This window comes from Octopus bimaculoides, chromosome 8, assembly GCF_046866305.1.
Source record: "Octopus bimaculoides isolate indiv1 chromosome 8, ASM4686630v1, whole genome shotgun sequence".
NCBI lineage: Eukaryota > Metazoa > Mollusca > Cephalopoda > Octopoda > Octopodidae > Octopus > Octopus bimaculoides.
Genome location: NC_142935.1, coordinates 17163635 through 17177670, shown reverse-complemented (window position 1 = coordinate 17177670; position 14036 = coordinate 17163635). Strand labels below are relative to the sequence as shown.

Here is a 14036-nt window from a genome sequence, read left to right as displayed (position 1 = left end):
TTTGAACTCAGAACACAAAGACAGATGTAATGCCATGAAGTATTTTGCCCAGCATGCTCAGGATTCTGTCAGCTTCCTGCCTTATTTAGTTAAATGATGTTATTATTAACTGAAATTTATAAACTGTGAGAGAATGTGAAATAATTCTTTTGGAATGGTGGATCTTGAAGCAAACAGAGCTATAAATAATGGTTTCAAATTTTGACTCAAGGCCACCAATTTCAAGTGACAGTGTAAATCAGTTACATCAACTTCCAGTGTTCAACTGGTACTTATTTTATCGATTCCTAAAGGATGAAAGGCAAAGTTGACCCACTGGAATTTGAACTCAGAACATAAAAATGGATGAAATGCCACTAAGCATTTTGCCCTGCATGCTAACAATTCTGCCAGCTTGCTGCTTTATTTAATCCAATGATGTTATATTAACTGGAGACATCATAAGAATTTATAAACTGTGGGAGAATGGAAAATAATTCTTTTTTTGGAATGGTGGATCTTTAAGCAAATAAAACTTTGCATGTAAATATTGGATTTAAAAATCCCTTTGAACTGCAAAAGTTCCACTGGCAGCCTCTGACTTTTCCTGTCTGAAGGTCCTTTTAACCCAATATGTACATACTGTTATTTCAGCTTTATTTGCTTCAAGATCAACTGTTCCAAAAAAAGAATTATTAAACTCAAGAGACTAAGTTATCTCTGAATAAGCATACCCATCATCAGAAGCATTTCAGTTGCAATATTTTTTTTATTTCATATTTATTTGGACAGTAGACTACATTATCCAATGTATCCTTCTTTTTGTTTTTTAGAGAGTAGCATGTGATTTAGAGGAGATGTAACTGCTATTTCTAGCAGGCCACTGAGCATATAGAGGCTCTCGATTTCGCTCATATACAGACATCTCTCACATCATAATGGAAAAAGTGTATTCTTGAAAATCTTGCTTTATCATGATATTCGAATACAGGAAATGTATTCTCTATTGACTCTCTTGTTACTCAAAAATGGTTATGTGGTTTAGAAACTTACTTCCCAAGCATTTGATCTTGTGTTCAGTCCCATTGCATGGCACTTTGGACTGCCATGCAGTGCGGCTATGTTTTCTACAATTGCCCTAGGCTGACTAAAGCTTTATGAGTGAATTTGGCAGATAGAAACTGAGAGACCAGTGTCATATATATATATGCGTATGTGTGTATATGTGTACCCTTGTCTAGATATCATATGATGGTTGTAATTGAACATCATCATCAGGTTTTTTTTCCGTCTTCTGCGAAAAACATATCTAGGTATGGAAAAATGTTGGTTTGAAATTTTGGCACAAGGCCAGTCAAGTCAAGTACATCAACCCCAGTGCTCAACCAGTATTTATTTTATCAACCTTGAAGGGATGAAAAGCAAAATCAACCTCAGCAGAATTTGAACTCAGAACATAAAGATGGGTGAAATGCCATTATGTATTTTAACAATTCTGCATGGTAATGTTTCTGCCAGCTCACCGTTTTTAGATATGTAAAAATACTACCTTACACCTTTAGGTATGGAAAAATACTACCTTAAACAGGTGAAGGTTTCAAGAATGGAAAAGTGAATGTTAAATGATTGATAATGACGGTGTTACATGTTATGTCAAAATTTTCAGGAATGCAATGTTTCCATAATGCAAGAATCCCTGTATATCAATGTATATTATCTGCTGGTAATTTGTTACAATGTCCGCTATGTATATTTCAGGCTACAAAATATAACCAGAAGATGAAAAGGCTTAATATCCAGCTAGAGAAGAACCTACAAGAAGGAGTCTTACAGGAGGACTTCATTCTAGACAACATCCAGAAGTTGATGAATGTTATGCGAGAAGGGAACGTCACACTTCGCTGGTTATTGTTACACACTGCTGCTTTACCAACTTGTAAGCATTTTCAAAAATATAATTTCTTTTTTTTTTTTTGAATTTTAAAAACATCTATTTTACAAAATAGCATGTTCAGAGTGGATTTTGTTAAAACATAAGCATCATGTTTACTGTTTGTGGATGCAAGGATACACAAACATAGCTGAGTAGTTAGAAAGTTAGCTTTGTAGTCCTGTGGTTCAAGGTTTGATCCCACTGCATGGTATCTTTACCTTTAGTCAACACAAGCTTTGTCAGTAAAATTAGGTAGAGGGAAACTATAGAGAAGCCTGTCTTATAGATTGCAGCTGTAATTCAAAGATCCAGCCTTGTCACATACTCTGACACACTGATTCGAGTTTGGAATTATGTGATGGGTACACGTGTCTGTGGAATACTCAGCCACTTACATCTTTATTTAATGAGTTCCATGTACATTTGGTTGAACAACTGAATATTCATCAGTGTAAGTAATAAAGGGTCTACCACTGCTTGTTATTCATAAGGTGTGTATATTTGTGTGTGGAGGTGCAATAGCCCAGTGGTTAGGGCAGCAGACTCGCGGTCATAGGATCGTGGTTTCGATTCCCAGACTGGGCGTTGTGAGTTTTTATTAAGCGAAAACACCTAAAGCTCCATGAGGCTCCGGCAGGGGATGGTGGCGAACCCTGCTGTACTCTTTCACCACAACTTTCTCTCACTCTTACTTTCTGTGTTGTGCCTGTAATTCAAAAGGTCAGCCTTGTCACACTGTGTCACGCTGAATATCCCCGAGAACTACGTTAAGGGTACACGTGTCTGTGGAGTGCTCAGCCACTTGCACGTTAATTTCACGAGCAGGCTGTTCCGTTGATCGGATCAACTGGAACCCTCCACATCATAAGCGACAGAGTGCCAGCAACATATTTGTGTGAAGGTACATGGTCTTGTTGTTAGGCTCACAGTTGTATGGTTGTGAGTTCCATTCCCATAGTGTCCAGTCTACATAGTGTCCTTGGGCAAAACATTTTATTTCATCTTGTTCCAGTGTGTCAGTTAAAATGAGTACCAGCTTATTGCTGTTGCAGCCTTCTGCTCCCTATGGCTCTCACTTACTGGATATGTTTTGCTTAGTCATGCATGGGGAAGCTGAGCAGTTGTCTGTCTTCTTTTAACTACAATGACAGCTGAAACATTTAACGAAAGCATAGCACATGCTACCTACTCATACAAGCTTGTGAGTAATGGACTTGTCTTTTTTCTTTATATTTTGGCGTTTTTCTATATATGTAGATGCAAGTGTGGCTGTATGGTCTTGGGTTCAGCCCCACTGTGCGATACTTTGGGTAAATGGCTTCTACTATAGCTCAAGGCTAACCAAAGCATTGTAAGTGGATCTGATAGACAGAAACTGAGAGAAGCCTGTCGTACATATATGTATATATCTGTGTGTGTCTTTGAGTTCGTCCCTATCACTGTATGACAACCAGTGAAGACTTGTTTACGTTCTGTAATGTAGTGGTTTGGCTTAAGGGACCAACAGAATGAGATATATGGATTTATAAAGAGAGAAAGAGAGAGAGAAGATAAAACCAAATGATTTAATATTTCTTCCTATTTATGTCTCTTCATATCTAGCTACAACTAACGAAAATGCCAAAAAGTATCGCCAGGTTCGTGAACAAGTGCTTGCTGACAGCCAATATTCACCTCTAGCACTATTCCAACTTCTTCTAAATATTGGACAATATGAACTCAAGCTAAAAGAAGTAAGTAACAGTTTTAATGATATTTATAAGCTATAAAACTTTTCTAAATTTTCACCATTATAGGTGCAGGTGTTGCTGTGTGGTTCTGGGTTCAATCCTGCTGAGTGGAACCTTTGGTGAGATGGTATCTATATTTGCTCCACAACTACATTGGCACCTAAAACAATTAGTAAAACGGTACAAGCAACTACGTATTTGTGTGTGATAGCTATAATTTTTCTTTTGTTGTATATGACTTTTGTGAAGGCACATCACTTAACGGTTAGGGTGTTGCAAGAATGCAAGATTACAGCAGTCGGTCACAAGATTGCAGTTTCAATTCTCAGAACAGTGGTACATCATCTTCTCAAAACACTTCATTTCATGTTGCTCCAATCCCCTCAGCTGTAAATGCCTAACCCTGTAATGAACTGGTGTTCTGTTCAGGGGGAATTTTGGCCTGTCTGCCTAGCCATTGGGATGGCATCATTCAGAAGCTACAACAATGCAAGGAAGCACATTGTGATCAATGGTATATAACTATATCCGATAGTCTGATCAATATAATGATATATACCGTTAATGTTTTACATTTTAGGAATTCACGTAACTATTTATTGATATGGATATGTTTAAATATCTAGTCCTGACAGTTAGATTACTTAATTTACATTATCTACTTTGATACCTCACTCATTTAGCAGAAGTGCATGGCTCAGTGGTTAGAGCATCAGGCTCACAATCACGAAGTAGTGAGTTTGAATCCCCAAACCAGGCAGTGGGTTGTGTTCTTGAGCAAGATACTTTATTTCACATTGCTCCAGTTCACTCAGCTATAGAAATGGGTTGTAATGTCACTGGTTCCAAGCTGTATCAGCCTTTGTCTTTCCCTTCGATAACATTGGTGGCATGGGGAGGGGGGGGCTGGTGTGCATGGGCTACTGTTGATCTTCCATAACCTCGCTTGGACTTGTGCCTTGGAGAGGAATTTTCTAGGTGCAATCCCATGGTCATTTATAACTGAAGAGGGTCTTTACCCTTTACTTTTACCTCACTCTTTTAAACTAAAATCCCATTGAAGGGAATTACTTTATATTCTATGTATAACAGTTAGATAGTGAAGTTGATTCACTTGACTAATGCTGTGCCGAAGTAGAATCTTCATTAATTTCTTCTTTAAATTAGACTCACTTCATACCAATTTGTCTACAATAGTGTCCATTTAATTTGTGATTCTTTCACCTCTACTTAAGCCTGTGTGGTAAAGTTTATGCTTCACTGATGAGATCTGATTACATCAAAACATGTCCAGAGTTGTTTCCCATGCATGCAGGAATAATTTCAGTAACTCAGTTATTAACTAATAGTGTCTTTTTTCTTACTTCGTAATTATTTCTGATATTCTTTTTAATGCTTGTTGCATTAGTTTTATACTAACTTGACTTATTTTTACATGTCTGTGACAACCTGAGTAACTTTTTTACAGTAATTTCTGTAAAAACTAAAAGAAGCCCATCATATATTACATGTGTTTGTGTGTGGACATGTGGGTGCTGGTGCCACATAAAAAGCAGCTGCGCCAGTGCCACATAAAAGTGCTGCATAAAAGCATCCAGTACACTCTGTGAAGTGGTTGGCTTTAAGAAGGGCATCCAGCTGTTGAAATCATACCAAAACAGACATGGAGCCTAGGCAGCTCTTCAGCTGGCCAGATTCTGTCAAACTATCCAACCCATGCCAGCATGGAAAACAGACGTGATGATGATGATGTATGTATATATGTATATGCGGGTTGTCTTGACACATATGCTCATGTATGTCTGTTATATATAGTATACATGACATATGTGGAGGCGCAATGGCCCAGTGGTTAGGGCAGCGGGCTCGCGGTCATAGGATCGCGGTTTCGATTCCCAGACCGGGCGTTGTGAGTGTTTATTGAGCGAAAACACCTAAAAGCTCCACGAGGCTCCGGCAGGGGATGGTGGCGAACCCTGCTGTACTCTTTCACCACAACTTTCTCTCACTCTTACTTCCTGTTTCTGTTGTGCCTGTAATTCAAAGGGTCAGCCTTGTCACACTGTGTCACGCTGAATGTCCCTGAGAACTACGTTAAGGGTACACGTGTCTGTGGAGTGCTCAGCCACTTGCACGTTAATTTCATGAGCAGGCTGTTCCGTTGATCGGATCAACTGGAACCCTCGACGTCGTAAGCGACAGAGTGCCAACAACAAAGATGACATATGCATATGAATGTGCATGTGCACATATACCGATCACATTGTTAAGATATTAAGCTTAGTCCCACGTGTTACTTTAACACTGTAATACCCCAATGAAGCATAGTAAAAGCATTTAACACCTTGACTTACTAAGTGGGCAAGCATGTTCCACATTTACTTCACAGTAGAGTGGCTTGTAATAGCATGCCTGTTCAACCTTGGAAAACGGTTTCCCTGTATTATGTAATTGCCCAGACTTACAAAATCCATCTATCTTATATCATGGAAGAAAAATGGGTGTAAAACTAAAATGAAATTCAAAAGAATACTATAAGAGATGGTGGTGGGGTTCTAATAATTGTGAACACACATTAAATTACTTAATTAAAAACTGTCAGTAAGTGGCTTGGCTCTTCATTTCAATTTCCACTCAATGTCATCGTTAAATATCCAATTAAGAATAATCGTTTCAACTCTTTTCTGAATGACATTGCTTTACAACTTTCATTAAATACACATGTAAATACTTCAGAACTTACAAATTTATGAGAAACTCATCTCATCTCCAAACGCTTTATTTATTGTTATACTCAGGACTAAGGCAGCAAGCCGGCAGAATTGTTAGCATTCCAGGCAAAATGCTTAGTAACATTTCATCTGTCTTTGCATTCTGAGTTCAAATTCCACCGAGGTCGACTTTGCCTTTTGTCATTTCAGGGTTGATGAAATAAGTAGCAGTTGAGCACTGAAGATAATGTAGTAATCGATTTGCCTTCTTCTCCTAAATTGCTGGCCTTGTGCCAAAATTTGAAGCCATTATTATATTGGTGACTTTCTATAGAAAGTCATCTACAGTTCAACTGCTTTAACTCATTCATTGCTTAAACTGGTTCTGTACAAGACAGCAGAATAGCAGTGATTCTCAAAAAAAATGTTATTGTATAATGATAATTAACTACCTTTTTCTCTGATTTACTGTGAAGAATGTAGAGACTTGTGTGTTAGTCTTTCCTCTTTCATCTGATAGTGACAAAAAGAAGGAAAGAGTATTATTTACTTGCCTCCAGACTATGAGACAACTCCACTTAATCCTCCTTCCCTTACTCTCAGATAAACAACAAGGCCTAAACATTTGTGTGTACAATTCTTATGGCTTATAAAATTTACCTCTTCAGGTGCTTACAATTCACAATTTATATTCTGACAGAACTGAAAAAGGTCATTTATTCAACAATAGTTTTTTTTTTTCACAGAATATATAATGAGTTTTCATCATTGACGTAAAGTAATAGGTATGTTACTATGAGTGTTCAGTTTAGTTTACCACCAAAACTCCAGCTTGAACTGCTGATTTTGGTTCCACATTAAAATTCCTTGTTACAGGTTAATCCACTTGCTACAGTTTAATCCAAATACTTGAGGTAAGATGCTACCCCAGATTTGTGGTTTATGTCTTTTCACCAGTACTTTACTGTGACCATGTTAAATTGACACTCAACTCTCATATAGATATAAATCTTGTTGTTGGCACTCCGTCGCTTACGATGTCGAGGGTTCCAGTTGATCCGATCAACGGAACAGCCTGCTTGTGAAATTAACGTGCAGGTGGCTGAGCACTCCACAGATACGTGTACCCTTAACGTAGTTCTCGGGGATATTCAGCGTGACACAGTGTGACAAGGCTGACCCTTTGAAATACAGGCACAACAGAAACAGGAAGTAAGAGTGAGAGAAAATCGTGGTGAAAGAGTACAGCAGGGTTCGCCACCATCCCCTGCCGGGGCCTCGTGGAGCTTTAGGTGTTTTCGCTCAATAAACACTCACAACGCCTGGTCTGGGAATCGAAACAGCAATCCTATGACCACGAGTCCGCTGCCCTAACCACTGGGCCATTGCGCCTCCACAGCTGTAAATAGATGCCATTGAAAGCAGCAAGCATCAGCAGCTCTGTAAAATAACCGAGCAATGAGAAACATCGACAGTATATTTATTTACCTCTTGAATCCAATATAATTATTTACTGACTACCGTCATAACCACCATCCTCTCTAAAATAGCATGAATCTGTTTCACATGTTTAAAAGCCAAATCTTATCATGACTCTAGTGTTGTCTTGTCTTTCAATGACTATTTTCTTATGGCATCTGCTGTTCTGGATTGGATTTCTTATTTTATGAGTGTTCTAACTTGAATTGGTTTGATATAGTCTAGTTTACTCTGGTTTTACTTTATATGGATTGGTACATATAACCAGATCTTATGTAATCTCATTTAGTTTGTTTTTGAGTTCTCAGGTCCAACACGGTTTAATCTCATCTAGCCTGATCTATTTTTTTAAAAAGCGATGTTTTTATTTTATTTTCAATTTTTTTTTAACAGATCTTCAAACAAATGTTGTTAGAAAAACAGACCAAGTGGGAAGGTTACAAAAAGGAAGGCACTGAACGGATGCAGGAATTAAGTGAAGTATTTTCAGGAATGAAACCTTTAACAAGAATTGAGAAAAATGGTAATTTGTGTTGAGTATGCCTATTAACCCTTTAGCATCTAAATTGGCCATGTCCAGCCTAAACATTCTACCTATTTTATATTCAGACAAGCTAGATCCAGCTTCTTACACCTACCCTACAATTTCATTCTAACAATAAGCAATCACATCTTCAAAATTTGATGCTACGAGGTGATGATATGAATAATTCAAAACGATATGAATAAATAAGCATTACATTTGAGAGAGTAATCTAAATGCTAAAGAATTAACAACTTTCTCCGACACCTTGAGTCTTTCTTTGTCCTTAATGATCACAACTACAGCTTTATTAAATCCAAATCTACTGGATACCTTCTCTTCTATGTCTGTCATCAGGAGGCTCTCACTATGAAGAAATCTGGTAAAAACAGAGTTGTTGCTGTTGATGTCAGTAGTACTTTTGACTGTGTTCTACTCATAAGTCTCTTGAGCCAGTAGCTTCCTGTTAGATTGTACCATCCTCATATCTTCTAATGGCGCTCTCTCTCTGAGCTATACTTTGTCACCCCTAGTGTGCTTGAAGGTTAAGTTTTGTTCCTATATTCTTGGGTTATATATCAACAATCTACAGACCATTATTTTGTGAAATGATATTTTAAGGCACTGAGCTGGCAGAATTGATAGCACGCCAGGCAAAATGCTTAGCCACATTTTGTCTGTCCTCACGTTCTGAGTTAAAATTCTGCCCAGGTAGAATTTACCTTTCATCCTTTTGGGGTTGATAAAATAAGTACCTGTTGAACACTGAGGTTGGTGTAATTGATTTACTCCCTCTGCCGAACTTGCAGGCCTGTGACAAAATTTGAAATCATTATTTCATAAAATAATTGAATATAACTTAAAGACAATTTAACAGTTATTTCTAACAAGGTTTAGGGATTGTATTGGCTAGGTGCATTTGAGTTGGCGGAAAACATTTCTTTAACACTTTTGTTACCATATTCTTGTTGAAATTAACTACCATTCTTTCAGTTAATTTTGAGGTGGTGAAGTATGTTATTTGAATAAGGGACCTCATGGAGGCAATGACAGCGATCGCGATTTGCTGTGCTTGAGAAAACTCATCAAGCCAAGTGAAATCATAGTTATGGCTGGTGCTGGTGACACACAAAAGCACCCATGCTGATGACACTCTCAGAGTGTTTGGTGTTAGGAAGGGCACCGAGCCTTAGAAATCAAGCAAGCCAAATTCAGACTGGAACCTGGTGTAGCTCTCCAGCTTACCAGTTCCACTCAAGCCATTTAGCCCATGCCAGCACACAAAGCAGACATTACATGAGGATGATGATGTTGAAGAAGAATTTAATAAAATAACTTTGTCATTATTAAGATGGTACTTGAAATATAAATTAACATGAAATTTTGAGTAAGGTTTGAATTTAGATAACTTTAAAACAAAATGTTTGTATCATAAAACCTAGGGCAGTCTCGTACAGATTGGTAGCAAATGGGTTAAAACTGTCCTCTTTATGTTCCATCTAATCTCTGAAACTATCTCTATACCTTACCTTTTCATGCTGTTTGCATGTCTTTGACTTGTTTCAGATAACTTACAGGCTTGGTTTGCAGAAATGTCCAAACAGATCACCTCCCTTGACTATGATGATTCCACTGCTGCTGGTAGGAAAATAGTCCAACTCATTCAAGCTCTTGAAGAAGTAATTATTACTTTATCTCATTTGATTTCAGATTCTTGAAAACAACTTATGGTTTTCCTACCACGTCAGTAATTATCTGAAAAACTAATTCTCTCTCTCTCAGTATATAGTAAAGACACAAATGAAAACTATGGATGCAGCTTATATATATATATATATATATATAGACAGGCAGATAGTTTCACACACATACACATATGTCAGATATAGCTATGGGCACAAGCATGGCATTATGGTTAAGAAATTCATTTTGCAACACTGTGGTTTTGGGTTCAGTCCTACTGTACAGCACCTTGAGAAACTGTCTTTGACTATAGTTCCAGAATTACCAACACCACATAAAGAAATTTGGCAGATGGAAACTGCAAAAACCCTGTCGTATACACACATGTATCTATGTTTATGTGTGAATGTGCATCAGTGTTTATATATTCCACGTTCATCTCCGCTTGAGCAAGGCAATGCTGATGTTGACATTGCTTGTTGATATTATCATAACTAGTCACTGTGTATTTTGCTGAGTATGTGGTCAATAACTGTGGTTTGCTTGTGATGATGCTCTGTCTGTGCTATTTTGTCTTCTTTGTAGTTTACTGCAATCTGTTTGTGGAGAGATTAAATGGAGAGAACTAAATAGAACTGACTTAAACCATGATATAAGATATAAGATAATAGAACTGACTTAAACCATATATAAGATGTACACTTTTTATTCTTAGATGTAATTACCATGCATCAAATGCGATCATATTACAGGTGTACCGAGTGTATGATTTTATGAGGAAATGTTCAATTTTTTTCACAAAATATATTTGTAAAAATAGGTGCTCATCTTATACAAGAGTGCATCTTATATGCCAGAAAATATGATGATGTATTTTTTGTACACTGAGTGTCCAGTAACCAAGACTTTTGGTGATTTGCTGTACTTGAAAAGACTTGACAAACTAAGTGAAATCATAGTCGTGGCCAGTGCTGATGACATGTAAAAGACATCCATACCAGTGACATGTGAAAGGCACCCAGTACACTCTATGGAGTGATTGGTGTTAGGAAGGCCATACAGCAATAGAAACCAAGCCAAAACAGACCAGAGCCTGGTACAGCTCTCCAGCCAGTGTCATACGAAAGGCACACATGCCAGCTGGTGACATGTAAAAGACACTCTGTGCATTCTGTGGAGTGGTTGGTGTCAGGAAGGGCATCCAGCCATATAAACCAAGCCAAAACAGACTGGAGTCTGGTGCAACTCTCCAGCTTACCAGCCCCAGTCAAACCATCTTACTTATGCCAGCCTGGAAAATGGATGCTAAATAATGAAGACGATGAAATTAGACAAGGCTATATATATACATTGAAGTATACTGGGGATAATACAGTGTTTGTATAATTTCTGGTTGTACTGTTGTCAAGTCAAGAAGAGTCATTGACATTTAAAATAATTTTTTTTTTCATTTTTGACAGGTCCAAGAATTCCATCAGCTGGAGAGCAACCTTCAAGTGAAACAGTTCTTGGCTGACACTCGTAAATACCTTCATCAAATGATTCGCACCATTAACATCAAAGAAGAGGTACTGATCACTATCCAAATAGTTGCTGACCTTTCTTATGCGTGGCACTTAATGGACAGGTCAGTATTTCAGTATTTCATTTTTATCTAGTGCCAAAGCTCTTCAGAATACCAAAGTTTGTCATTTCATCTTTCTATTTACTTTCTCCATGCTGGAATGGTTTGGACCAAAGTTATTGAGGCAATATTTTATAGATTGTTGTCTTTGTTTATCTCCGTTTCTTATCTGTTCTTCAAATAAGGCATTCTTGTTCCACTGGTTTATATGTGAAACTGGTAAAACCACTAAGCTATGGGACATATTGTTCACAAGAGATGTAAACAAACGCCTCTCTGCTCAACCAGCATCAGTGTAAAGTTATGTAGAAGCAAACTAACACACCTATCCACATGCACATACACATGATGGGTTTGTGAAGTGTTTCCTCTATCATGCATCACATAAAGGTCATTGATCTGCTTGAGGCTAATCTAGAAGACACTTACCCTTAGTGCTACATTGCGGGATGGAACCCAAAACCATGTGGTTCCAAACCAAATTCCATAACCACTCTGTCATATTGTACCTGTAATATTCTTGTATTTCATACAGTCTTTTTAAAGAATATAACTTGGGAAAGACATTCCATGTTTTCAGTGACACAGTGTGGCTTTTACTTTTACAGTAACTGCAAATATTAATATCCTCTGTTTTCCATATGGGCATTGATTGGATGGGCCACTACTGCTCTCTTAGAATTGTCATATCTGTCCAGTGCTGCCCCCTGTCAGATTCCTGGACACATTTCATAGTGTCCTGATAAAAGCACGTAGTATACTCTGTAAAGTGTTGACATTAGCAAGGGTATCCAGTCACAGAAACCATGCCCAAAACTGAGGCACTTTGACAATTTGTGGCCGTCTTATCCATTCAATCCTGTCACAATGTCCAACTCATTCCAGCATGGAAAACTGATTTAAATGATGATGATGATATGTGCGTGTGTGTGTGTGTATATATAAATACATTTATATATACATGTAATATGCATAATACAATATAATATGATATAGTATATATATATTTCATATTTCTTTTAACAATCCACTTGTTTCTATGTTGCAGTTATACATCAATAATGCAGGAAGGCATTAAGAAAGATCCCTCCCTTGTGATAAAACTGAGGGCAACATTTTTAAAGGTATTGTATGATGCAATGTGCACTATTGATCTCCAATACTGGTGGGGATTTGCGGTCGTTTTTGTTTTTCTTTATTTATATATTTTGTAGTTAGCAATGTATATTATGTTCACAAACCATCTGAGAATGTTAAAACATATTTCAGTATCAATATTCTCAAATAATATGGTGTCTATCCTCAATTGTTAGGTGATCTAACTCACAAGGATAAGTTAATGCTGTTTTTGAAACAGCAGATATTAATTGCCTAATTAGAAATGCTTAATTAAGTGGCGGTGTAAAAACGAAATTACCTCCAGACTAGTATTGTCTTAATTATTTCAGCAAGTATGGGAGACAACTCTTGGCATGTTTTACTGTTAGACCTCTTCAGCTAAACATAAACTTCACTGTATTTACTGAAAGAGTGATGAGAGAATCATTTAGTATATGTATAGTATGTCACATAAGTAGATGTTAATATATTTCAAAATAGATTAGTGATGTTAAATTTTCAGAGATGCCATCCTCATGGGAAAAAAAACAGTTAAGTTAGTATTAATATGATTAATGAATTGAGTATTAAAAATACTCTATCGACAATGAAATGACTTCGGTGGATTTGAATTCAAGTCCTATTGGCTGACTTATAATGCAATAGTACTGTATCCACTCAACCATTTCACTTTTTTTGTGTGTGTGTAGTATATAATGTATTTTATTTTGGTCAAGTCAGTCTCTTGCCACTCTGAGTATTGCCTAACGGTGCACATGGGCTCTTCAGACTTGTCATAACTTACCTGAAGTGCCTGTGCACCCACAGGTGAAACTCAGAGTAGCAAGAGACTGACTCGACCAAACTAAAACTGCATTATTAATGTACTACGGTATTTTTTTTTCTGATACTCAACACTAATCAGGTGTATGTATCTATGTACATGTCTGTGTGTGCATGTTTCTTATTTCTTTATTGTCCACGAGGGGCTAAACAAAGAGGGGACAAACAAGGACAGACAAAGGGACTAAGTCGATTACATCAACCCTAGTGCATAACTGGTACTTATTTAATCAACCCTGAAAGGATGAAAGGCAAAGTCGACCTTGGCAGAATTTGAACTTAGAACGTAACGGCAGACGAAATACCGCTAAGCATTTCGCCCGGCGTGCTAATGTTTCTGCCAACTCGCCTGTGTGTGCATGTATGTGTGTGTGTGTGTGTCTGTATGCAACCACAATCATGAGAAGTGAAAGTGAATGTTAAAACATCAAGA

The 14036-nt window shown here is 37.4% G+C and overlaps 1 protein-coding gene across 3 annotated transcripts in view; it reads left to right on the top strand.

The window, feature by feature from the left end:
* The window catches only part of LOC106869244 (WASH complex subunit 5), a 170406-nt gene that overhangs the window by 118523 nt on the left and 37847 nt on the right, over positions 1-14036 (top strand). For all 3 annotated transcript variants that reach the window (XM_089356151.1, XM_089356153.1, XM_089356152.1), the window contains 6 exons: positions 1738-1915; positions 3515-3645; positions 8226-8355; positions 9922-10034; positions 11499-11665; positions 12711-12786. In XM_089356151.1, the coding sequence (XP_089212277.1) occupies positions 1738-1915; positions 3515-3645; positions 8226-8355; positions 9922-10034; positions 11499-11665; positions 12711-12786 (795 nt within the window). The remainder of the gene's footprint in view (positions 1-1737; positions 1916-3514; positions 3646-8225; positions 8356-9921; positions 10035-11498; positions 11666-12710; positions 12787-14036) is intronic.